Below are 25,529 nucleotides of genomic sequence, written 5' to 3'. Positions count from 1 at the left end.
GCTGTGTGAACAGCTGATCATGGTTCTGAGGGTAGGGCAGGGCTGTGTGAACAGCTGATCATGGTTCTGAGGGTAGGGCAGGGCTGTGTGAACAGCTGATCATGGTTCTGAGGGTAGGGCAGGGCTGTGTGAACAGCTGATCATGGTTCTGAGGGTAGGGCAGGGCTGTGTGAACAGCTGATCAAGGTTCTGAGGGTAGGGCAGGGCTGTGTGAACAGCTGACAGTCTACAGCAGCCTCTCTGACAGTCAGACAGCTGCACACAGGCTATAAGATGGTTTCCAGTCACAGTGTAAACTAAAGAAATGGAGGTGAAGACAGGCCTGTTACTCGTAGACACAATACAGCACAAAGCATTTCTCTTATAGGATTAAAATACACACTGACACTGTATTAAAGATCTGAGTAACCTAAGTGGTTACTTTCTGTGAGTATGGCAAGCCAAAATGAAAATAGATTGTAGTAAGTCTATCTGATTTCAGATCACACATAATACATCTGATGACATGTTTTCTGGTACGGTAGTCTAGCCGTGTATTTCTACTACTGACCATCAGTTCTAGAAGTGCTGCCATATCATGTAATCTTTACTCAGGATACAGTGAAACACCAGGGAATACCAAGGCCCCTGCCCACCAACCCAACTCAAAGCCTGAGTGTCAGTGTCACCAGTCTTATCACCAGTCTAATTATAACCCTCACAGTTCTCCAAGAATGGAAGTTTAGGTAAGTTTATCTGTGGGCCTAAAATTATCCCCCCAGCAGCACCCAGCCAGACCCCCTCTCTGGTCAGCTGTGTTTTACACACACACACACACACACACACACACACACACACACACACACACACACACACACACACACACACACACACACACACACACACACACACACACACACACACCCCCGCCTCAGCTCTCAGACCCTAGTCCCTGTGTGGATACAGCAACACATTCCTCTTGGAGTCTCCTCTTCTTCCACGTGACCAACGGACCATGGAGTTATTAAAGAGTGGAAAGTGTTTACTACCAAGGTCCTGAGTAACATTGTTGGCAGAGAGATCACTGGTTGGTGACCCTGTGGGGGAGGTAAGTGGAAAGCATTGTTAACCACCATTTGCTGTGTGGCTCTGGGTCTTTGGATCATGGTAGCTATAGAAGGAGTTAAATGGGGAATAGGATTCTGTCTGGGATGGATGTTTTTAACAGTCCCCAAATCTGTTGTCTTTTATCATATTTTCCATGATAGTTGTTTACGCAAATAGAGAAAAATATCCAGAAACATTTCATTTTCTTAATCCATCTCAACATTATGCCCTTTCTGCTAACTCATATGACAAAGACTTTCACTAATTTAACTCTTATATAGAAATTTCTATTTCAACAAGTGTTCATCCCACTTGGCTCCTAATAAAACATTTGCAGATGTCTGAGAGTAAATTAACAGAATTTGAAAAAAGGTTAATATGTAACTGTGCATTGGGCTCTATATGTTCTCTATCTATCCCTGTCTATTATCTATTCCCTGTCTATCTATTCCTGTCTATTATCTATTCCCTGTCTCTATCTATTCCTGTTTATTATCAATCCCTGTCTCTATCTATCCCTGTCTCTGTCTATTCCCTGTCTTTTATCTATTCCCTGTTTCTATCTATTCCTGTCTATTATCTATTCCCTGTCTCTATCTACTCCTGTCTCTATCTATTCCCTGTCTCTATCTACTCCTGTCTCTGTCTATTCCCTGTCTCTGTCTATTCCCTGTCTCTATCTATCCCTGTCTCTATCTACTCCTGTCTCTATCTATTCCCTGTCTCTATCTATTCCCTGTCTCTATCTATTCCTGTCTAATATCCATTCCCTGTCTATTATCTATTCCCTGTCTCTATCTATTCCTGACTATTATTTATTCATGTCTCTATCTATTCCTGTCTCTATCTATTCCATGTCTCTATCTATTCCATGTCTCTATCTATTCCCTATCTCTATCTATTCCTGTCTATTATCTATTCCCTGTCTCTATCTATTCCTGTCTCTATCTATTCCCAGTCTATTATCTATTCCCTGTCTCTATCTATTCCCTGTCTCTATCTATTCCCTGTCTATTATCTATTCCTTGTCTCTATTTATTCCCTGTCTCTGTCTATTCCCTGTCTCTATCTATTCCCTATCTCTATCCATTCCGTGTCTATTATCTATTCCCTGTCTCTATCTATTCCCTGTCTCTATCTATTCCCTGTCTATTATCTATTCCTTGTCTCTATTTATTCCCTGTCTCTGTCTATTCCCTGTCTCTATCTATTCCCTGTCTCTGTCTATTCCCGGTCTATTATCTTTTATCTATTCCTGTCCGGAAGCACAGATGAGCCCTGGCTGGTACAAACCCAGTCAGTTTAGCCCTGCAAGTGTGTCTGTATTCTCCATGTCTGTGCCTGATGCTGGTGACAACACCAATTTTCCCTACTAGGATCTATAAAGTTTATTCATTAATTGAATGATTTATATCCCCCTCCCCCCTCTCCCTCTCTCTCTCTACCATTATCTCTCGTTCTCTTTCTTTTTGTCTCTCTCTCTCTCTCTCTCTCTCTCTCTACCGTTCTCTCTCTCTCTTGTTCTCTTTCTTTTTGCCTCTCTCTACCGTTGTCTCGCTCTGTCTCTCTCTCTCTCTCTCTCTCTCTCCTCAGATGGATGAGTTGTAACTGTTATAGCTATAGTAACAGTATGGTCCTAGACAGTATCAACACAGCCACCAACCCTCTCAAGATGAGTCTAATGGATGTCTCCAAGATCTTCTCTCTGCTTCAGTCCAAGGAAGAGGACGAGGAGGAAAATGAGCATTGCCAGGTACAACCAATGAGCTTGCAGTGCTTTGTAACTTAGCAACCTATCACTGAGACAGCATCAGTAGACTTCCACAGCATCACACCCACTGGGGTGACTTCCCAAGTCTACATGGGTGTGACCTAACTAGGGTCGTATTCATTAGGAGACTCCGTAGCAAAGAGTTTCAAAATGATGTCCAACAGAAAACGTCAACGAGCATATAGTATTGATGGGGTGGCAGGTAGCCTAGTGGTTAGCACGTTGAACTAGTAACCAAAAGGTTGCAAGATCGAATCCCTGAGGTGACAAGGTAAAAATCTGTTGTTCTACCCCTGAACAAGACAGTTAACCCACTGTTCTTAGGCCATCATTGAAAATAAGAATTTGTTCTTAACTGACTTGCCTAGATAAATAAAGTAAAAATATCTTATTGAACAAGTTCAGATAGTATCTCCCTGTTTGTGTTTTGTTTTGAGTGTAGTGAACACTACCCAGAAGTGCAGCCCAATAACACTGTGTCTGTGGTAAGTGGAGGTATAATACTGCTCTGTTCCCCAGGCTCTGAACCAGGCAGTGAGCAGTGATGACGTGGTGGTGTTAGCTGAGCTGCTGTCCCAGGAGAGCTACAGAAGGTGTATCAACAGCAGAAGCGGCTGGGGGATCCCTGTTACCCCCCTACGGACTGCCGCAGCACACGGCCACCTGAGGTGTCTGGAAGTGCTGCTGGAGCATGGAGCGGAGGTGAGATATGCCGATAGAAGACTTTGGGCTAGCTTCTCCCACCCAGACGCCTACTCCCGACATGGTTTATTATACGGTGGTTTAAACAACGGTCATTTACTCTATGCTACTGTACAAGCACGTTGTGACAACTGCTGATGTAAAAAAAAGGGCTTTCTAAATAAATGTAATTTAGCCTATTGATTAATTATTTTTTGGTGATTGATTGGTTTTGCAGGTGGACAGTCTAGATGTGAAGGCCCAGACCCCTCTGTTTACAGCGGTCAGTGGTAAACACCTGGACTGTGTTGTGGTCTTACTAAAGGCTGGAGCCGACCCCAATGGCAGCCCGTACAACAACTGTTCCCCGGTGCTGACCGCCGCCCACGAGGGAGACGTGGAGGTCCTCAGGGAGCTGCTTCAGTTCAGAGCCGAGGTCGATGTCTGGCCAAAAGTCCCTGTGTGGGCCTCCAACGCCACAGCCTGCAGGGGACCCCTGTACATATCCGCTGTATATGGACACCTGGACTGTTTTAAGCTGCTACTGCTCCACGGGGCCAATCCTAACTATAACTGTAAGTCAGAGAAGATGCTGGCCAGGATCAAAGAGCCCAAGACGGTGCTGGAGATGTGTCTGAGGTATGACTGTGGAGTGGAATATATACAGCTGCTCATAGACTTTGGGGCAGACGTGTATCTGCCCACGCTGATTATTGACAAGAGCACCAAGCAGAAGGAAGCGGTGGTGCTGCTGCTCAAGGAGAGAGGTGAGAACATCACACACACTTGTTAAACAGTTGTTACAGATTCGTTACGTTTGTTGCACCAAAGTTATACATTTGTTACATATTTGACTCTCACATATTCAGTCTGTTCTGTATCTCTAACTGATTGATGGTTGTTAATGATGAGAACATCGGAGCGTTTCTCGAATTTCACTGAATTAATAAGGAACCTCTCCTCTGTTTTGTTTCCAGTTTGTCCCAATACTCTGATGTCACAGACACGGCTTGCGATTCGGAGATACCTCCCCATGGTTAATAAAATGACGTCCATAGACCGCTTGGACATTCCCCAGATACTGAGGAACTACCTGAAACATCTCACCTGACCTCTATCTCCTGACCTCTGAACTCTGTATGATGAAGATTATGTCACAAATGGATACCCTATATGGCTGTGTCTCAATAGTGGATTTCTCTGCTTCATCTCCACTGTTCTGAAAACACATGTTAGGTGAAAGCAATATGGAGGAGGATTTCTGCAAAACGTAAACAAAAAGTGTGATAATTTCATACCTTCTTCTGTCTCTACTGAGTGCATCATGGGCTGCAAAGTCCAGTTTGTTCTGTTTTTATTGGAAGTGTGAATAATAATTATGCCAATTTTGCCTTTGAGTAGTTGTAGAGGTTTAATTAGAAGAGACATATTTATTTAACTTAATCTCTGTGATTGAATTCAGCAAACTGTGCGTAAATGTAATCATTGGAAATTGGTTGAAGTCTACTGAAACCATGGTGAAGACACTGCCCTCTCCTGGGCAGTTATATGAGTGCACAGCGCTTCAGGAGAAACGTTTTGTAAGTGTAAAACCATGAGTAACCTCTAGGTGTTACACTACCACTGTAAATGTATTCTCCATCTATAAAATCACTGCTCACCGTTTGAAAGTAATCTTTAGTCAAGCTAAAAACAATGTAATTTGTGGAATCTCGCTCACATTATGAGTGACCTTGCTGAAGACTGAAGTTAGTTCCCTGAGTAAATTCTGGGGCTTTAGCTCAGTGACATAGTCTTGTGGAGTGCAAAAGACCCAGGTTCAAACCCAATCATTCAAACCCAGGTTCAAACCCAGGTTCAAACCCAGGTTCAAACCCAGTCAGTCAAACCCAGGTTCAAACCCAGTCAGTTAAACCCAGGTTCAAACCCAGTCAGTCAAACCCAGGTTCAAACCCAGTCGTTCAAACCCAGTCAGTCAAACCCAGGTTCAAACCAAGGTTCAAACCCAGTCAGTCAAACCCAGGTTCAAACCCAGTCAGTGAAACCCAGGTTCAAAACCAGTCAGTTAAACCCAGGTTCAAACCCAGTCAGTTGAACCCAGGTTCAAACCCAGTCAGTCAAACCCAGGTTCAAACCCAGGTTCAAACCCAGTCAGTCGAACCCAGGTTCAAACCCAGTCAGTCGAACCCAGGTTCAAACCCAGTCAGTCGAACCCAGGTTCAAACCCAGTCAGTCAAACCCAGGTTCTAGCCTGGTTGCAAAAAACAAATAAGCAACGGCACAACGCCTGTCCCCTATTTGACCTAGATAGTTTGTGTATATGTATTGATATGTGGGCTACGTGTGCCTTTTAAAAAATGTATGTAGTTCTGTCCTTGAACTGTTCTTGTCTATTGATGTTCTGTATTATGTCATTCTGTATTATGTTTCATGTTTTGTGTGGACCCCAGGAAGAGTAGCTGCTGCTTTTGCAAAAGCTAATAGGGACCCTAATAAAATACCAGTACCAAAAAAAAACAGGTTTAAACCCAGTCAGTCAAAGGAGCAGCAAACAAACAGGAAGAAGACATTGCCTTATTTGAACAGAAGAATTCGTACACACACAGGATATGACATCACATTACAGGATGAGGATATCCTGTCTAACATCTCCATTGACCTTACGACACAGTTCAGTATATAGAGGTTTTAATTTCAACTACAGTTATATCAGAAGTGGTTCAGTTTTTACAGTGAAATACAATGTAATAATTCCCAGTGCTCTTTGATTACATCAAAATATATAGACTTCTCCACACTCCACATTCACAGTTTCAGCATTTGAATAGGCATTACTTAGTTTCAGAGTTGGTTTTTCTATTTCTACAACCAATCAAAACAAACATAATCGAAGGCCAGAGAGAAAATATATGTCCCTGCTGTTTGTACTGTACAAACATGGTGATGACATTTCAGACTGACAGATAAAATAGAAGTCATACCAGAGCCGTCACCCCCAACCCCCCAGATGACAATGTGAATGTACAGTGAAAAGCCTAGTAGCTCCAACTAAACTTGTTACTTGTCTTGTTATCTGTTTCAGTGTCCATACATTAGTACCCTGACTGTTCTGAAACCACATACTACTGTATAACCAACTAGAGAAAAGCAACAAGGATTTGTAATGATGACTGTGTGTATGTCCCAATGGCACCCTATTCCCTGTATAGTGCACTCCTTTTGATCAGGGCCTATAGGGACTATATAGAGAATAGGATGCCATTTGGGACAAAACCAGTGCATCGTATGTATAATGTCTGCTACAGATTTCTACTTCCTTTCAGCCCTAAATATAGACTCACCCGGCCAACAACAGAATCGAGGGCTTATACTGTCCATGTCTAAACCAACAACAAACATATAATGTTAATATCAACATAATATACCATATTACATTTCATAAATATTTGTGCATTTATTGGGAGGTAAATAAATAGTGTGTCTCCTAAATGCACTTCAAAGAATCCATGACTGTGTTGAGTAGAGCTGCTGACATGAATATATCCACGATGATGGTCACATATAGCTCCTTCTACCAGGTTTCTTATTGGTTCAGCATAAATACATGCTAACACCATATACAGTAGATAGATCTACTATTTGGTGTGCTGTTGCCATAGGAAAACAATGACCCGTTTTACCTTGAATCTGTTCTGCAGGAGTGGTAGGATATTCTATCAATGGTCAGTGCATGGCAGAGAACTAACTGATCAAATTTAAACAAATATTTATCAAAGTATCAACTACAGCAGTGTTATGCTAATAGTGTTAACCACCAATCAATTAATTCATTATTGATTGATAGCAAACCACAATCCAGTGTTATAATACTATTATTATGGCATGTCAGTGGATTGATATTCTCTACTGTTGTCTGCCATGAATAAATATAATCCCCTGGGAGAGGGAAACAGTATATTATGGCCTAGAGAAAACATCAGATCATTACATGGAATGAAACAGTGGAAGGTTGTAAAGTAATGACAAGCAGGTTGGTTGTTAAAAGAGAAAACCAAATCTTCAAAGAGTTCATCTCATGTCATGCAGAACTTTGGATGCCATAAACATCATGCATCTACCTGGTACTGAGGATAGAACTGGGTCTCTGGTACTGAGGATGGAACTGGGTATCTGGTACTGAGGATGGAACTGGGTCTCTGGTACTGAGGATAGAACTGGGTCTCTGGTACTGAGGATGGAACTGGGTCTCTGGTACTGAGGATAGAACTGGGTCTCTGGTACTGAGGATAGAACTGGGTCTCTGGTACTGAGGATAGAACTGGGTCTCTGGTACTGAGGATAGAACTGGGTCTCTGGTTCTGAGGATGGAACTGGGTCTCTGGTACTGAGGATAGAACTGGGTCTCTGGTACTGAGGATGGAACTGGGTCTCTGGTACTGAGGATAGAACTGGGTCTCTGGTACTGAGGATAGAACTGGGTCTCTGGTACTGAGGATGGAACTGGGTCTCTGGTACTGAGGATAGAACTGGGTCTCTGGTACTGAGGCTGTCTCCAACGCAAAATACCAATATTGTAATATAATATATGATCTGTTGTTTATACAGTATGCACATGTAGCTAGCTGCTAGTCACAGGTAATATGACTGTTCTGTTAGCTTCTCAAAACTGTGGACGTTGAATTGGAAAATAAAATAAATGTAAATAAACCAAATATTGACTAACTAAAGAGTCATCTCCCACCATTATGTTTATATTGATTTTCACAGTGATATTTATAGTGATATTCAGAGTGACATTCAGAGTGATATTCAGAGTGATATTCAGAGTGACATTCAGAGTGATATTCAGAGTGATATTCGGAGTGATATTCAGTGATATTCAAAGTAATATTTAGAGTGATATTTCGAGGGATATTCAACGTGATATTCAGAGTGATATTCAGAGTGATATTTAGAGTGATATTCAGAGCGATATTCAGAGTGATATTCAGAGTGATATTTAGAGGGATATTCAGAGCGATATTCAGAGTGATATTCAACGTGATATTCAGAGTGATATTCAGAGTGATATTCAGAGTGATATTTAGAGGGATATTCAGAGCGATATTCAGAGTGATATTCAGAGTGATATTTAGAGTGATATTCAGAGTGATATTTAGAGTGATATTCAGAGTGATATTCAACGCAATATTCAGAGTGATATTTAGAGTGATATTCAACGTGATATTCAGAGTGATATTCAGAGTGATATTCAGAGTGACATTTAGATTGATATTTAGAGTGATATTCAGAGTGATATTCAGAGTGACATTTAGAGTGATATTTAGAGGGATATTCAGAGTGATATTTCGAGGGATATTCAACGTGATATTCAGAGTGATATTCAGAGTGATATTCAGAGGGATATTTAGAGGGATATTCAGAGCGATATTCAGAGTGATATTCAGAGTGATATTTAGAGTGATATTCAGAGTGATATTTAGAGTGATATTCAGAGTGATATTCAACGCAATATTCAGAGTGATATTTAGAGTGATATTCAACGTGATATTCAGAGTGATATTCAGAGTGATATTCAGAGTGATATTCATAGTGACATTTAGAGTGATATTTAGAGGGATATTCAGAGTGATATTTTGAGTGACATTTAGAGTGATATTTAGAGTGATATTCAGAGTGATATTCAGAGTGACATTTAGAGTCATATTTAGAGGGATATTCAGAGTGATATTTCGAGGGATATTCAGAGTGATATTTTGAGTGATATTTATAGTTATATTCAGAGTGATATTCAGAGTGATATTTTGAGTGATTTTTAGCGTGATATTTAGTGGATATTCAGAGTTAATATTCAGAACGATATTCAGTTTGGCTCCCAGGCTACCGCCCGTCATGTTTCTGTCTTGCCGGTTTCTCTAAAACTGGGAATTCCCGCTCACAGGCACAGAGGCTGCAACCCCAATGGTATCCTAATCCCTATATAGTGCGCTACTTTTGACCAGAGCCCTATAGGGAATTGGGTGCCATTTTGGATGGGCCCAGAGAGATGAGAAGTCATACACTGGAGGGGGAAAGAGAACACATGCCTGATTCATCTCTGCTGCATGAGACATGGATTAGATCCAGTAATCACTTGTGGGATGCTGGAAGACACAGTTAGGGCATCTCTGTTAGATAGCATCTCTGTTAGATAGCATCTCTGTTAGATAGCATCTATGTTAGGGCATCTCTGTTAGATAACATCTCTGTTAGGGCATCACTGTTAGATAGCATCTCTGTTAGGGCATCTCTGTTAGATAGCATCTCTGTTAGGGCATCACTGTTAGATAGCATCTCTGTTAGATAGCATCTCTGTTAGATAGCATCTCTGTTAGGGCATCTCTGTTAGATAGCATCTCTGTTAGGGCATCTCTGTTAGATAGCATCTCTGTTAGGGCATCACTGTTAGATAGCATCTCTGTTAGATAGCATCTCTGTTAGATAGCATCTCTGTTAGATAGCATCTCTGTTAGGGCATCTCTGTTAGATAGCATCTCTGTTAGATAGCATCTCTGTTAGGGCATCTCTGTTAGATAGCATCTCTGTTAGGGCATCACTGTTAGATAGCATCTCTGTTAGGGCATCACTGTTAGATAGCATCTCTGTTAGGGCATCTCTGTTAGATAGCATCTCTGTTAGATAGCATCTATGTTAGGGCATCACTGTTAGATAGCATCTCTGTTAGATAGCATCTATGTTAGGGCATCTCTGTTAGATAGCATCTCTGTTAGATAGCATCTCTGTTAGGGCATCTCTGTTAGATAGCATCTCTGTTAGGGCATCTCTGTTAGATAGCATCTCTGTTAGATAGCATCTATGTTAGGGCATCACTGTTAGATAGCATCTCTGTTAGATAGCATCTATGTTAGGGCATCTCTGTTAGATAGCATCTCTGTTAGGGCATCTCTGTTAGATAGCATCTCTGTTAGATAGCATCTATGTTAGGGCATCACTGTTAGATAGCATCTCTGTTAGATAGCATCTATGTTAGGGCATCTCTGTTAGATAGCATCTATGTTAGGGCATCTCTGTTAGATAGCATCTCTGTTAGATAGCATCACTGTTAGATAGCATCACTGTTAGATAGCATCTTTGTTAGGGCATCTCTGTTTGATAGCATCTCTGTTAGGGCATCTCTGTTAGGGAATCACTGTTAGATAGCATCTCTGTTAGATAGCATCTCTCGTAAATAGCATCTCTGTTAGGGCATCTCTGTTAGATAGCATCTCTGTTAGGGCATCACTGTTAGATAGCATCTCTGTTAGATAGCATCTCTCGTAGATAGCATCTCTGTTAGGGCATCTCTGTTAGATAGCATCTATGTTAGGGCATCACTGTTAGATAGCATCTCTGTTAGATAGCATCTCTGTTAGGGCATCACTGTTAGATAGCATTTCTGTTAGATAGCATCTCTGTTAGATAGCATCTCTGTTAGGGCAACTCTGTTAGATAGCATCTCTGTTAGATAGCATCTCTGTTAGGGCATCACTGTTAGATAGCATCTCTGTTAGATAGCATCTCTGTTAGGGCATCACTGTTAGATAGCATCTCTGTTAGATAGCATCTCTGTTAGGGCATCTCTGTTAGATAGCATCTCTGTTAGATAGCATCTCTGTTAGATAGCATCTCTGTTAGGGCATCACTGTTAGATAGCATCTCTGTTAGATAGCATCACTGTTAGATAGCATCTCTGTTAGATAGCATCACTGTTAGATAGCATCTCTGTTAGAAAGCATCTTTGGTGGGGCACAGTTAGATGTCTGTCACTGTTTCTGCTTCAACAGTGGAACGTGGCTCGGGGCTATGTGAAGATATCTTACCCAACATTTACTAGTACGATGGATTCTTGGCTTTTCCAAGTAGTGTATCATCATCTATGTAACATATGGTAAATCTACTACTGTGCATTAGGGCTCTGGTGGGGCTGGACTGGGGGAGGGATATTTTCTGCTGGACATGAGGTTATCGACTAGCCATGTTGCCAGATCTGTTCTGCTTCAGCTTACTCCTCTGTGTTATAATAGCAGATGAAGTAAAAACCAATCTGGCAACCTGGCTAGTAAAGTAGTAAAACCTACTGTAGGGGGTGGCCAACCTAACTCCTGGAGAGATTTAGCCTCCTGCAGGCTTTTGTTCCAGCCCTGCTCTAACACACCTGATTCAAGATAATCAAGGTCTTGGGGACCAGCTGGTTAGTAGTCTGGTGTGTAGGAGCAGGGTTGGAATAAAATCCTGCAGGAGGGTATCTCTCCAGGAGGAGGGAATCTCTCCAGGAGGATGGAATCTCTCCAGGAGGAGGGAATCTCTCCAGAAGGAAGGTATCTCTCCAGGAGGAGAGAATCTCTCCAGGAGGAGGGAATCTCTCCAGGAGGATGGTATCTCTCCAGGAGGAAGTTATCTCTCCAGGAGGAGGCTTGGACACCACTGATCTCAAGCAATTATTCTAGGAACACTTTCTAGAGATACCAGAAATCAAATCATCATTTTATTAACTTTTTTTTACTGAAATAAAAACATAAATTACACACCAATTTTTCAATAATTAATTCATATAGGGCCTATAAGGCAAACAAAATGACATACAACTATAATATAATATAACTCTAATAATTGTTTTATATCACATTGTCGTGAGTATTGGAGATACAACGATATATCACATTGCACAAGTTGGTATACTGTACTTGATTTCCATCAACTGGTATCATCTGATATAAAAAGTGTTCTTGTATTTGTTTCTAAGTATGAACATGGCTTACACTTTCTTTTGGAAAATCATTAATATGAGAGATTTTATGCACTTAAAATTCTAACTTTGAAAGAACAAAACGTAGACCTATAAACGTAGACATCTAGTGGTTATTTCTCTCTAGTGTACAACATTCTCCCCCTGAAAAACACTTCAGAACTTGAACTGAAAGCTGACAGCAGTTTGATGCCATCCCTGTTAGTGCAGTATTCTTAGTTATGTCTAAAACAAGGGAATGGTTGGCTGTGCTTTTCTCAACATATGGAGATTAAACAAAGCTATAAAAAAAACATATTTGGTTCATTGTGAATGTTAATTATTTTACAGCTGAACCAAATGAAAGACGTGTTTAATCTGTCATATCATTTTGTGATTTTTGTCATTTCAGTCAAGGAATCAGACAGATGAGACAGACAGACGTTCTACCTGTCTACAGCTCAGTACTCAGACAGACAGGTGAGACAGACAGACATTCTACCTGTCTACAGCTCAGTACTCAGACAGACAGGTGAGACAGACAGACATTCTACCTGTCTACAGCTCAGTACTCAGACAGACAGGTGAGACAGACAGACATTCTACCTGTCTACAGCTCAGTACTCAGACAGACAGATGAGACAGACAGACATTCTACCTGTCTACAGCTCAGTACTCAGACAGACAGGTGAGACAGACAGATGTTCTACCTGTCTACAGCTCAGTACTCAGACAGACAGATGAGACAGACAGACATTCTACCTGTCTACAGCTCAGTACTCAGACAGACAGGTGAGACAGACAGACGTTCTACCTGTCTACAGCTCAGTACTCAGTGATGCTTCATCTGGTCTGTCTGTTTTAACTGGTTCAAAGGAAACCCTTTGTGACCCAACACTCAGCCTCTGTGGTTGGACGCGATGATTTTACCCTGTCAACAGTGTTTGGTGCGTAGTAGAATATGTAAAGGTTGTATTGATGTTACGGCTATTGATTACTTCCCTGACCTGCCGTAACATCATGGATAATGGCAGACATCCAACTAGATGAGCCTCATTAAACAAAAACATAGTCAAAAAGAAGAGAGGGAACAGAGAGAGAGGGAGGGAACAGAGAGAGATGGCACAGAGAGAGAGAGGGAGGGAACAGAGAGAGGGGGAGGGAACAGAGAGAGGGAGGGAACAGAGAGAGAGAGAGGGAACAGAGAGAGGGGGAGGGAACAGAGAGAGGGGGAGGGAACAGAGAGAGGGGGTGGGAACAGAGAGAGAGGGAGGGAACAGAGAGAGGGGGAGGGAACAGAGAGAGAGGGAGGGAACAGAGAGAAAGGGAGGGAACAGAGAGAGAGGGAGGGAACAGAGAGAGGGGAGGGAACAGAGAGAAAGGGAGGGAACAGAGAGAGAGGGAGGGAACAGAGAGAGAGGGAGGGAACAGAGAGAGGGGAGGGAACAGAGAGAGAGAGGGAGGGAACAGAGAGAGAGAGGGAGAGAACAGAGAGAGAGGGAGGGAACAGAGAGAGGGGGAGGGAACAGAGAGAGAGGGAGGGAACAGAGAGAAAGGGAGGGAACAGAGAGAGAGGGAGGGAACAGAGAGAGGGAGGGAACAGAGAGAGAGGGGAGGGAACAGAGAGAGAGAGGGAGGGAACAGAGAGAGAGAGGGAGGGAACAGAGAGAAAGGGGAGGGAACAGAGAGAGGGGAGGGAACAGAGAGGGAGGGGAGGAAACAGAGAGAGAGGGAGGGAACAGAGAGAAAGGGGAGGGAACAGAGAGAGGGGGAGGGAACAGAGAGAAAGGGAGGGAACAGAGAGAGAGGGAGAGAACAGAGAGAAAGGGAGGGAACAGAGAGAGGGAGGGAACAGAGAGAGAGACGGCACAGAGAGAGAGAGGGAGGGAACAGAGAGAGAGGGAGATAACAGAGAGAAAGGGAGGGAACAGAGAGAGAGGGAGGGAACAGAGAGAAAGGGGAGGGAACAGAGAGAAAGGGAGGGAACAGAGAGAGGGGGAGGGAACAGAGAGAGAGGGAGGGAACAGAGAGAGAGGGGAGGGAACAGAGAGAGAGGGAGGGAACAGAGAGAGAGGGAGGGAACAGAGAGAGGGGGAGGGAACAGAGAGAGAGGGAGGGAACAGAGAGAGGGGGAGGGAACAGAGAGAGAGGGAGGGAACAGAGAGAGAGGGAGGGAACAGAGAGAGAGGGAGGGAACAGAGAGAGAGGGAGGGAACAGAGAGAGGGGGAGGGAACAGAGAGAGAGGGAGAGAACAGAGAGAAAGGGAGGGAACAGAGAGAGGGGGAGGGAACAGAGAGAGGGGGAGAGAACAGAGAGAGAGGGAGGGAACAGAGAGAGAGGGAGGGAACAGAGAGAGAGAGGGAGGGAACAGAGAGAGAGGGAGGGAACAGAGAGAGAGGGAGAGACAGAGAGAGAGAGAGAGAGAGAGAGAGAGAGAGAGAGAGAGAGAGAGAGAGAGCCATAATATGACATATGAAATGTCTCTATTCCTTTTGTGAGTGTACTGTTTACTGTTAATTTTGTATTGTTTATTTCAGAAAGATAGACAGAGGGGATAGAGAAAAGAGAGAGAGAGACACCAGAACCAGCCAACGGCTCTCCTGTCAGTCAAAGTGGCACCCTACCCCACTATGTAGAGAATAGGATGCCACTTCAGCCTCATAGTTACAGTGCACCTCAGGCCACAATCACAACAACATAATCCTCACAGACACACACGTCAACACAACACCTGTCATCTACACAATCATACTGTACTGTAGGTAGGTGGACTCACTAGTTCTGGTAAAGGAACATTAAATATGCTTACTTCAAATATGGAAAAACGCCAGAGCCTGAAAAGAACAAAATAAAAGCTATCTCCATGAATCCAGGACATTCAGATGACGATGGTGGGGTTGAGGGTTGTAGTAGTAGATTCCTGTACAGTACAGTTCAGTAGGGAACAGTAGTAGATTCCTGTACAGTACAGTTCAGTAGGGAACAGTTGTGTTTACTGGAGGAGAGAAGCATTGGAACTCAGAACTAAGAACAGTGGAATTAGAATGAAGTGAAGAAGTTAGAATCCATAGTTCTCGTCTCCTGGGTGACAACTCACAATGAAACTCACAATGAAACATCACTGGTCCTTCCTTCAGTGCTTCTTTTTTCCTCCTCAATTCTTCTTCACAGGATGACGATGATGTAATCCTCCAAACATTTTAGTTTGAGTGTTTCTCAGAAAAAATAGATGGTCCTTGGAAAGGGTCTGTTTCTCTATTTCTTAAAGGTGTTAATCAAGTAAAATTGTTGAGCCAGAAAAGAGACTGACCTCATTTGGATTGACTGAATTCAAAAACCTCTGCTTGTGCCAAGTCCTCTGTTAGGTCATACTGTCCCAGGGGTAGGGGGTCCTGGGGAGGGGGGTAGGAGGGGGCACGCATCTGTTCACACCTGGAAGGCAGGTGCAGAGTAGGGGTCAGGAAGGAGGAGCAGAGTACGGGGCAGGAAGGAGGAGCAGAGTACCGGTCAGGAAGGAGGAGCAGAGTAGCGGTCAGGAAGGAGGAACAGAGTACGGGTCAGGAAGGAGGAGCAGAGTACGGGGCAGGAAGGAGGAGCAGAGTACGGGTCAGGAAGGAGGAACAGAGTACGGGTCAGGAAGGAGGAGCAGAGTAGGGGTCAGGAAGGAGGAGCAGAGTACGGGTCAGGAAGGAGGAGCAGAGTATGGGTCAGGAAGGAGGAACAGAGTACGGGTCAGGAAGGAGGAGCAGAGTAGGGGTCAGGAAGGAGGAGCAGAGTAGGGGTCAGGAAGGAGGAGCAGAGTAGGGGTCAGGAAGGAGGAGCAGAGTAGGGGTCAGGAAGGAGGAGCAGAGTAGGGGTCAGGAAGGAGGAGCAGAGTACGGGTCAGGAAGGAGGAGCAGAGTAGGGGTCAGGAAGGAGGAGCAGAGTACGGGGCAGGAAGGAGGAGCAGAGTACGGGGCAGGAACAAGGAGCAGAGTAGGGGTCAGGAAGGAGGAGCAGAGTACGGGTCAGGAAGGAGGAGCAGAGTATGGGTCAGGAAGGAGGAACAGAGTACGGGTCAGGAAGGAGGAGCAGAGTAGGGGTCAGGAAGGAGGAGCAGAGTAGGGGTCAGGAAGGAGGAGCAGAGTAGGGGTCAGGAAGGAGGAGCAGAGTAGGGGTCAGGAAGGAGGAGCAGAGTAGGGGTCAGGAAGGAGGAGCAGAGTACGGGTCAGGAAGGAGGAGCAGAGTAGGGGTCAGGAAGGAGGAGCAGAGTACGGGGCAGGAAGGAGGAGCAGAGTACGGGGCAGGAACAAGGAGCAGAGTAGGGGCAGAGGCAGAGAGCAGAGTATGGGGTCAGGAAGGAGGAGCAGAGAACAGGGCAGGAAGGAGGAGCAGAGTAGGGGGCAGGAAGGAGGAGCAGAGTAGGGGGCAGAGGCAGAGAGCAGAAGTCAAGGGGTGGAGAAGTGGATAACCAGAGAAACATGGTCAGTATCGGATCAGAAACAGAACATTGTACACAACATTTAGTCATGCTTTCACAACAAACAGGCAACTACAACTATGTACTACGTTGTTCATCACTGTGTTATTGTTGTAGCATATAATATTAGACAGATATGATATATGATCATATGATGATGCTGGAGGATGCAAAATACACATCTCTGCTCTAGTAATGACACAAGTGAAAACTAGAGATGCTATTCAAACAATCCCTGAATCAGGCAAACACGAGGACCCGGAAAAATAACATTCTTCCAGCACAAATATGAAATCCGGCGTTTCCACTGGCGATGGAGAGACAAGTGTTATTCCGGCTTTGCTGATTACATGTTTGATTGAATAGCACCCCAAGACTAAGGAAAGTAAGCGCGATCAAAATAGATTGAAAAGAACAGAAAGCTGTTGGACGACAATCTAGGAGCATCACAACAACTACTCCACAGCCAATATCAAACCGTGAATAATCAATATTTGATGATGGAAAATTGAAAAGTTGCCATGGCATCTTGAAAAACACAGTGTCGTTGTGTTGTTAACTGATTAGAGACACTGTTTCTCTATGGAGATCTCGGAGAGCCTTGAGAGTAAAATGGAACATACTAGATCAACATGTTCTAATGCCATTGGTAATCATAGTAGTTCTGATTTCTTATCAGTTGCCATGGCATCTTGTTACATTATCTCTACAGTAAACAAAACTCTAATGAATGATATACCTTTATCATTTTCAAACCATGTCCATAAAACAAGGCCCTCTTTCTCAAGATGATATCTAACAATGAATCTGAAAATTCAAGAGCAGTACTTCACCTTGTGCCAACCACGTAACACACACAGTTATTGTCAAACCACGATGTAACACACACACAGAACAGTACAGTACCGTGACACACCAAACCAAACACAGATCAACACAGTTCTGACACACATCCAGGGCTCTATTTTAACAAGCCTAACCCAGTGGTAAATCTTAGTGCTGGTAGTAGCGCTATAGGTCCTGGGGTGTGTCAGAAATATCTTTGCTATTTTTACAGTCCAAACTATGAGGAAAATAGTTGACGGTGGTGTGAAAGGGCTGGTGTTGATGAATAAACAAGTTGTAGGTGTGTCTAACCTCGACTAATTTACCTCGACTAAGCTGTACCACCGCACAATGACTCGGTACCGGTACCCCCTGTATATAGTTTCATTACTAAGCTGTACCACCGCACATTGACTCGGTACCGGTACCCCCAATATATAGTCTCATTACTAACCGGTACCCCCAGTATATAGTCTCATTACTAACCTGTACCACCGCACATTGACTCGGTACCAGTACCCCCTGTATATCGTTTCATTACTAACCGGTACCCCCAGTATATAGTCTCATAACTAACCGGTACCCCCTGTATATAGTCTCATTACCAACCTGTACCCCTTGTATATAGTTTCATTACTAACCGGTACCCCCAGTATATAGTTTAATTACTAACCTGTACCACCTGTATATAGTCTCATTACTAACCTGTACCCCCTGTATATAGTCTCATTACTAACCGGTACCCCCAGTACAGTGAGGGAAAAAAGTATTTGATCCCCTGCTGATTTTACTTATTTATATAGTTTATATAGTTTCATTTCTAACCGGCACCCCCAGTACATAGTGTCATTACTAACCGGTACCTCCTGTATATAGTCTCATTACTAACCGGTACCCCCTGTATATAGTTTCATTACTAACCGGTACCACCAGTATATAGCCTCATTACTAACCTGTACCCCCAGTATATAGTCACATTACTAACCGGTACCCCCTGTATATAGTCTCATTACCAACCGGTACCACCAGTATATAGCCTCATTACTAACCGGTACCCCCAGTATATAGTCTCATTACTAACCGGTACCCACTGTATATAGTCTCATTACTAACCGGTACCACCAGTATATAGTCTCATTACTAACCGGTACCCCATGTATATAGTCTCATTACCAACTGGTACCCCCTGTATATAGTCTCATTACTAACCGGTACCCCATGTATATAGTCTCATTACCAACCGGTACCACCAGTACATAGCCTCATTACTAACCGGTACCCCCAGTATATAGTCTCATTACTAACCGGTACCCCCTGTATATAGTCTCATTACCAACCGGTACCACCAGTATATAGTCTCATTACTTACCGGTGCCCCCTGTATATAGTCTCATTACCAACCGGTACCACCAGTATATAGCCTCACTACTAACCGGTACCCCCAGTATATAGTCGCATTACTAACCGGTACCACCAGTATATAGTCTCATTACTAACCGGTACCCCCTGTATATAGTCTCATTACCAACCGGTACCACCAGTATATAGTCTCATTACTAACCGGTACCCCCTGTATATAGTCTCATTACCAACCGGTACCACCAGTATATAGCCTCATTACTAACCGGTACCCCCACTATATAGTCTCATTACTAACCGGTACCACCAGTATATAGCCTCATTACTAACCTGTACCACCGCACATTGACTCAGTACCGGTACCACCAGTATATAGTCTCATTACTAACCGGTACCCCCAGTATATAGTCTCATTACTAACCGGTACCCCCAGTATATAGGCTCATTACTAACCGGTACCCCCACTATATAGTCTCATTACTAACCGGTACCACCAGTATATAGCCTCATTACTAACCGGTACCCCCACTATATAGTCTCATTACTAACCGGTACCACCAGTATATAGCCTCATTACTAACCTGTACCACCGCACATTGACTCGGTACCGGTACCACCAGTATATAGTCTCATTACTAACCGGTACCCCCAGTATATAGTCTCATTACTAACCGGTACCCCCAGTATATAGGCTCATTATTGTTATTTTATTGTACTACTTTTTTTATTTAAAAATTTTTTTAAAACTTTAATTAATTAATTAATTAAGTTTAACATTCCATTGTTTTAATTGCTATATTGTATTTACTTCGCCACCATGGCCTATTTATTGCCTTTACCTCCCTTATCTCACCTCATTTGCTCACATTGTATATAGACTTATTTTTCTACTGTATTATTGACTGTATGTTTGTTTTACTCCATGTGTAACTCTGTGTTGTTATATGTGTCGAACTGCTTTGCTTTATCTTGGCCAGGTCGCAGTTGTAAATGAGAACTTGTTCTCAACTTGCCTACCTGGTTAAATAAAGGTGAAATAAAAAATTTAGTAAATATTTACTCAACTCTTTTCTTAAAATTGCATTGTTTGTTAAGGGCTTGTAAGGCTATTGGGCTAATGTCCAGGATAAACAGACATCAGCACAATGATGCTTAACCAGCCTTAATTAAGGGGAGGGCTACACCTGGCTTTTAATCAAATTAAACAAAATGTGGAGGGGGGGACCAATATATATTTTTTATGTTTCTAAACATGAGATTCACCGGCATAAAAGGCACATCTCTCTTCCATGGGCACTGTGCGTCATCCCATTATCAACTGTGTTACTGTTAAGACCTGCTCTTCCTGGGTCTTATAACTTCTCATTTGCGCTGCATGAAATTGTCACTTTTGCTCTTGTTTTTAAAGACACAGCTCAAATATTGCCACCCCTCCCACCTCAGCGCAAGTTAGCTGATGGTAGACAGGTAAATTGCGGAACCTGGCATTAGGGCTGGAAAACGCCATTGATGAAATTGCAAACTACGTTTGACACTTGCGCCTCTTTAGCAGCAGCTAAAAATAGAGCCCCTACACTGAGGAATGGGTCATCAGAACCAACATAAACAGAGAGACCACATCTGTTATGATGGGTCGAACGGTACAAAACACACATCACATCAACAATGGCAAACAACACACATCCAACTGGCGTTCTGTACACCTTCAACATTTTCACTTCAAGATAAGATTATATTCACCATGCATAAAACCCTCTGTCTTTTCATAGGTGTTTAGCAGTCGTTTGATTGACAAGTCTCTTCTGGAAGATAATGTGTGACTAGATTCTACGCTCTTGGAATGGTTGTAAATCGATTTGTAAACAGAAAGAGAAGATCAGGTCAGACATGGTGAGAGGCGTAGGTGAAAGAGTGATGTGCGGCGTGTGTGTACGTGTGCGTGTGTGAGAGACCAAGGTAAACGTGTGTGTGTGTGTGTGTGTGTGTGTGTGTGTGTGTGTGTGTGTGTGTGTGTGTGTGTAAGGCTTGGTAAGTAAACAGCGATGAAAAGACAGACTGTCAGAGAGAGAGAGAGAGAGAGAGAGAGAGAGAGAGAAGAGAGAGAGAGGGAGAAAGAGAGAGCGAGAGAGAGAGAGAGAGAGAGAGAGACAGAGCGAGAGAGAGAGAGAGAGAGACAGAGAGAGAGAGAGAGAGAGAGAGAGAGAGAGAGAGAGAGAGAGAGAGAGAGAGAGAGAGAGAGACAGAGAGAGAGAGACAGAGAGAGAGAGAGAGAGAGACAGAGAGAGACAGAGAGAGAGAGAGAGACAGAGAGAGAGAGAGAGAGAGAGAGACAGAGAGAGACAGAGAGAGAGAGAGAGAGAGAGAGAGAGAGAGAGAGAGAGAGAGAGACAGAGAGAGAGAGAGAGAGAGAGAGAGAGAGAGAGAGAGAGAGAGAGAGAGAGAGAGAGAGAGAGACAGAGAGAGACAGAGACAGAGAGAGACAGAGAGAGAGAGAGAGAGAGAGAGAGAGAGAAAAAGGTAAATCACCTGGTGTCTTCGTGATGTCTCACCTTTCTGTTTAGACACCTTCTTCACAGTCAGGGCTGCCTGACGCTTCTGGTACTCCGAGATCTCAAACCCTGAAACACACAGGCTCTATGGTAACCTTGAAATAATGCAGAGAGTAAACCATGACGACAAGTGTATCGTCTGCACACAAATAGAATAGAACATAATTGTTCATTATAAAATGAACATTTAACATCACCACAAGCAGGTAAAAAATGTGTGACTGATAACCATCAAACGGTGTGTGTGTGTGAGTGAACATAAGTGTGTGAGTGAGTGAGTGAGTGAGTGAGTGAGTGAGTGAGTGAGTGTAAGTGTGTAAGAATGTGTGTGTGTCTAACCGATTTTCTCATCCTCCTGCACCATCTTCCTCTCCTCGTGGAAAGCCCTGAGCCATCGTATCTTCTCCTCCTGTTTCTTGGACAGGAAGATGTGGAGCTCCTCACTGTCTTTGTTGTGCAATTTGAACGCGTTCTTCACGCTCACGTTGAAGTCGTCGTCACGACCGTCGATGGCGTCCCGCACGTCATAGCGGTCCATGTCGATACGGCCCTTATAGTACAGGATGTCCCTACGAATCAGATCCTAGAGAGAGAGAGGGGGGGGGTGTTAGGCCCTTATAGTACAGGATGTCCCTACGAATCAGATCCTAGAGAGAGGGGGGGGGTGTTAGGCCCTTATAGTACAGGATGTCCCTACGAATCAGATCCTAGAGAGAGGGGGGGGGGGGTGTTAGGCCCTTATAGTACAGGATGTCCCTACGAATCAGATCCTAGAGAGAGAGGGGGGGGGTGTTAGGCCCTTATAGTACAGGATGTCCCTACGAATCAGATACTAGAGAGAGAGGGGGGGGGTGTTAGGCCCTTACAGTACAGGATGTCCCTACAAATCAGATCCTAGAGAGAGGGGGGGGGGGTGTTAGGCCCTTACAGTACAGGATGTCCCTACAAATCAGATCCTAGAGAGAGGAGGGGGGGGTGTTAGGCCCTTACAGTACAGGATGTCCCTACAAATCAGATCCTAGAGAGAGGAGGGGGGGGGGGTGTTAGGCCCTTACAGTACAGGATGTCCCTACAAATCAGATCCTAGAGAGAGAGAGGGGGGGTGTTAGGCCCTTACAGTACAGGATGTCCCTACAAATCAGATCCTAGAGAGAGAGGGGGGGGGGGGTGTTAGGCCCTTACAGTACAGGATGTCCCTACAAATCAGATCCTAGAGAGAGAGGGGGGGGTGTTAGGCCCTTACAGTACAGGATGTCCCTACAAATCAGATCCTAGAGAGAGAGGGGGGGGGGGTGTTAGGCCCTTACAGTACAGGATGTCCCTACGAAATCAGATCCTAGAGAGAGAGGGGGGGGGGTGTTAGGCCCTTACAGTACAGGATGTCCCTACAAATCAGATCCTAGAGAGAGAGAGAGGGGGGGGTTGTTAGGCCCTTATAGTACAGGATGTCCCTACAAATCAGATCCTAGAGAGAGAGAGAGAGGGGGGGGGGGTTGTTAGGCCCTTATAGTACAGGATGTCCCTACAAATCAGATCCTAAAGGTGACAGAGAGAGAGGTGGTGTCACACAGTGTGTGTGTGTGTGTGTGTGTGTGTGTGTGTGTGTGTGTGTGTGTGTGTGTGTGTGTGTGTGTAGCATGTGTGTTGGGTCTTTGAGGTTTTAGCCTGCAGGCGTTTCCCCATATTATTCTCTTATGCAACCCTCTCCATCTGTCACACAAACACACAACTCTTCAAACTCTCAACAACAAAGCTCTCTCCTCTCCTCTCTCTCTTTCTCTCTCTTTCTCTCTTCTTCTCTCTTTCTTTCTCTCTCTTTCTCTCTCTTCTCTTCTCTCTCTCTCCTCTTCTCTCTCTCCTCTCTTCTTCTCTCTCTCCTCTCCTCTCTCCCTCTCTCCTCTTCTCTCTCTGTCTTTCTCTCTGTCCTCTTCTCTCTCTCTATCTCCTCTTCTCTCTCTCTCTCTCCTCTCCTCTCCTCTTCTCTCTCTCATCTCTCTCTCTCTCTCTCTCTCTCCTCTTCTCTCTCTCCTCTTCTATCTCTCTCCTCTCTCTCTCTCTTTCTCTCCACTCTCTCTCTCTCCTCTTCTCTCTCTTGCTCTCTCCTCTTCTCTCTCTCTCCTCTTCTCACTCTCTCTCACTCTCTCTCTTTCTCTCCACTCTCTCTCGCCCTCTCTCTATCACTTTTCTCTGTCCTCAACAGCAAACCTGTCTCCTGTCAAAACTAAAGCCCTGGTTTAAAGCTAGTTCACAAACCTCAAGCTACATAAACCATTAAGCAAAAGAGATATGAACAGCTGTGAACTATAGACTTCTTATGCCAGTGGGCGTTCACCACAATGAGACAGAGATGGGAACAATACTGCACTTATTAAAGCATTAAGACTACAGATATTATCCTAACATATCTTCAACATTAGATACAGATCATGTCTGGTAGTCCAGCCTGTTTAGGACAGACAGAGAGGTAGTCTGGTAGTCCAGCCTGTTTAGGACAGACAGAGAGGTAGTCTGGTAGTCCAGCCTGTTTAGGACATACAGAGAGTTAGTCTGTACTGGACTGTGTACTGGGCTCTGTACTGGACTCTGTACTGGGCTGTGTACTGGGCTGTGTACTGGGCTGTGTACTGGGCTGTGTACTGGGCTGTGTACTGGACTGTGTACTGGGCTGTGTACTGGGCTCTGTACTGGACTCTGTACTGGACTCTGTACTGGACTCTGTACTGGACTGTGTACTGGGCTGTGTACTGTACTGTGTACTGGACTCTGTACTGGACTCTGTACTGGGCTCTGTACTGGGCTGTGTACTGGGCTGTGGGACTAAACCACTCTTTATGATGATATGGATAAGAGAGGAAAGACCAATACACTACATGACTAAAAGTATGTGGACACCTGCTCGTCAAACATCTCATTAATATGTAGTTGGTCCGTTCTTTGCGGCTATAACAGCCCCCACTCTTCTGGGAAGGCTTTCCACTAGATGTTGGAACATTACTACGGGGACTTGCTGCCATTCAGCCACAAGAGCATTAGTGAGGTAGGGCACTGATGTTGAGCGATTAGGCCTAGCTTGTAGTCGGCGTTCCAATTCATCCCAAGGGTGTTTGATGGGTTTGAGGTCAGGGCTCTGTGCAGGCCAGTCAAGTTCTTCCACACCAATCTCGAGAAACAATTTCTGTATGGACCTCGCTTTGTGCACGGGGGCATTGTCATGCTGAAACAGGAAAGGGCCTGCCCCAAACTGTTGCCACAAAGTTGGAAGCACAGAATCGTCTAGAATGTCCTTGTATGCTGTAGCGTTAAGATTTCCCTTCACTTGAACTAAGGGGCCTAGCCCGAACCATGAAAAACAGCCCCAGAACATTTGTCCTCCTCCACCAAAATTTACAGTTGGCACTAAGCATTCCGGCAGGTAGCATTCTCCTGGCATCTGCCAAACCCAGATTCGTCCGTCGAACTGACAGATGGTGAAGCGTAATTTATAACTCCAGAGAACGCGTTTCCACTGCTCCAGAGTCCAATGGCGGCGAGCTTTACACCACTCCAGCCGAAGCTTGGCATTGCACAGGGTGATCTTTGGCTTGTGTGCGGCAGCTCTGCCATGGAAACCCATTTCATGAAGCTCCCGACAAACATTTTTTGTACTGACGTTGCTTCCAGAGGCAGTTTGGAACTTGGTAGTGAGAGTGGCAACAGAGGACAGACGATTTTTACACGCTACGCACTTCAGCACTCGGTGGCCCCGTTCTGTGAGTTTGTGTGGCTTACCACAGCTGAGCCGTTGTTGCTCCTAGACGTTTTCACTTCACAATAACAGCACTTACAGTTGATCGGGGCAGCTCTAGTAGGGCAGAAATTTGACAAACTGAAATGTTGGAAAGGTGCATCCTATGACGGTGCCACGTTGAAAGTCAGCAAGCTCTTCAGTTAGGCCGTTCTACTGCCAATGTTTATCTATGGCGATTGCATGGCTGTGTGCTCGATTTTATACACCTGTCAGCAATGGGTGTGGCTGCAATAGCTGAATCCACTAA

The 25,529-nt window shown here is 44.3% G+C and overlaps 3 protein-coding genes across 3 annotated transcripts in view; 1 reads left to right on the top strand and 2 right to left on the bottom strand.

The window, feature by feature from the left end:
* Nucleotides 1–929: 929 nt before the first annotated feature.
* On the top strand, nt 930–5,200 carry LOC106612185 (ankyrin repeat and SOCS box protein 12-like). Its single transcript, XM_014213130.1, has 5 exons — nt 930–1,087; nt 2,680–2,839; nt 3,377–3,559; nt 3,777–4,305; nt 4,516–5,200. Exons 2-5 carry the CDS (start codon nt 2,684–2,686, stop codon nt 4,647–4,649), a joined length of 1,002 nt encoding a protein of 333 aa, XP_014068605.1. The 5' UTR covers nt 930–1,087; nt 2,680–2,683; the 3' UTR covers nt 4,650–5,200.
* A 1,009-nt stretch (nt 5,201–6,209) lies between these two features.
* LOC123744670 (uncharacterized) lies at nt 6,210–13,522 on the bottom strand. The gene is made up of 2 exons (XM_045724159.1): nt 12,857–13,522; nt 6,210–12,752 (listed from the first exon to the last, which is right to left on the bottom strand). The coding sequence occupies exon 2, from the start codon at nt 9,430–9,432 to the stop codon at nt 8,269–8,271; it is 1,164 nt and encodes a 387-aa protein (XP_045580115.1). The 5' UTR covers nt 9,433–12,752; nt 12,857–13,522; the 3' UTR covers nt 6,210–8,268.
* A 1,228-nt stretch (nt 13,523–14,750) lies between these two features.
* LOC106612186 (uncharacterized) overlaps nt 14,751–25,529 on the bottom strand; it is a 71,197-nt gene continuing 60,418 nt past the window's right edge. Inside the window, 4 exon segments of the mRNA XM_045724158.1 lie at nt 14,751–15,712; nt 15,715–15,735; nt 21,496–21,564; nt 21,835–22,078. Coding sequence (XP_045580114.1) covers nt 15,615–15,712; nt 15,715–15,735; nt 21,496–21,564; nt 21,835–22,078 — 432 coding nt within the window. The 3' untranslated portion in view covers nt 14,751–15,614.

This window comes from Salmo salar, chromosome ssa09 (genome assembly GCF_905237065.1).
Source record: "Salmo salar chromosome ssa09, Ssal_v3.1, whole genome shotgun sequence".
NCBI lineage: Eukaryota > Metazoa > Chordata > Actinopteri > Salmoniformes > Salmonidae > Salmo > Salmo salar.
This window is presented reverse-complemented; position numbering and strand designations above follow the sequence as displayed.

Bases quoted from the DNA above. Each gene is read 5' to 3' on its own strand.
- LOC123744670 (XM_045724159.1), bottom strand. From the start codon at position 9,432: ATGACGGGCGGTAGCCTGGGAGCCAAACTGAATATCGTTCTGAATATT.
- LOC106612185 (XM_014213130.1), top strand. From the start codon at position 2,684: ATGAGTTGTAACTGTTATAGCTATAGTAACAGTATGGTCCTAGACAGT. The intron at 2,840-3,376 runs GTACAACCAATG...TCTGTTCCCCAG, and splicing joins AGGAAAATGAGCATTGCCAG to GCTCTGAACCAGGCAGTGAG. The intron at 4,306-4,515 runs GTGAGAACATCA...TTTTGTTTCCAG, and splicing joins GCTGCTGCTCAAGGAGAGAG to TTTGTCCCAATACTCTGATG.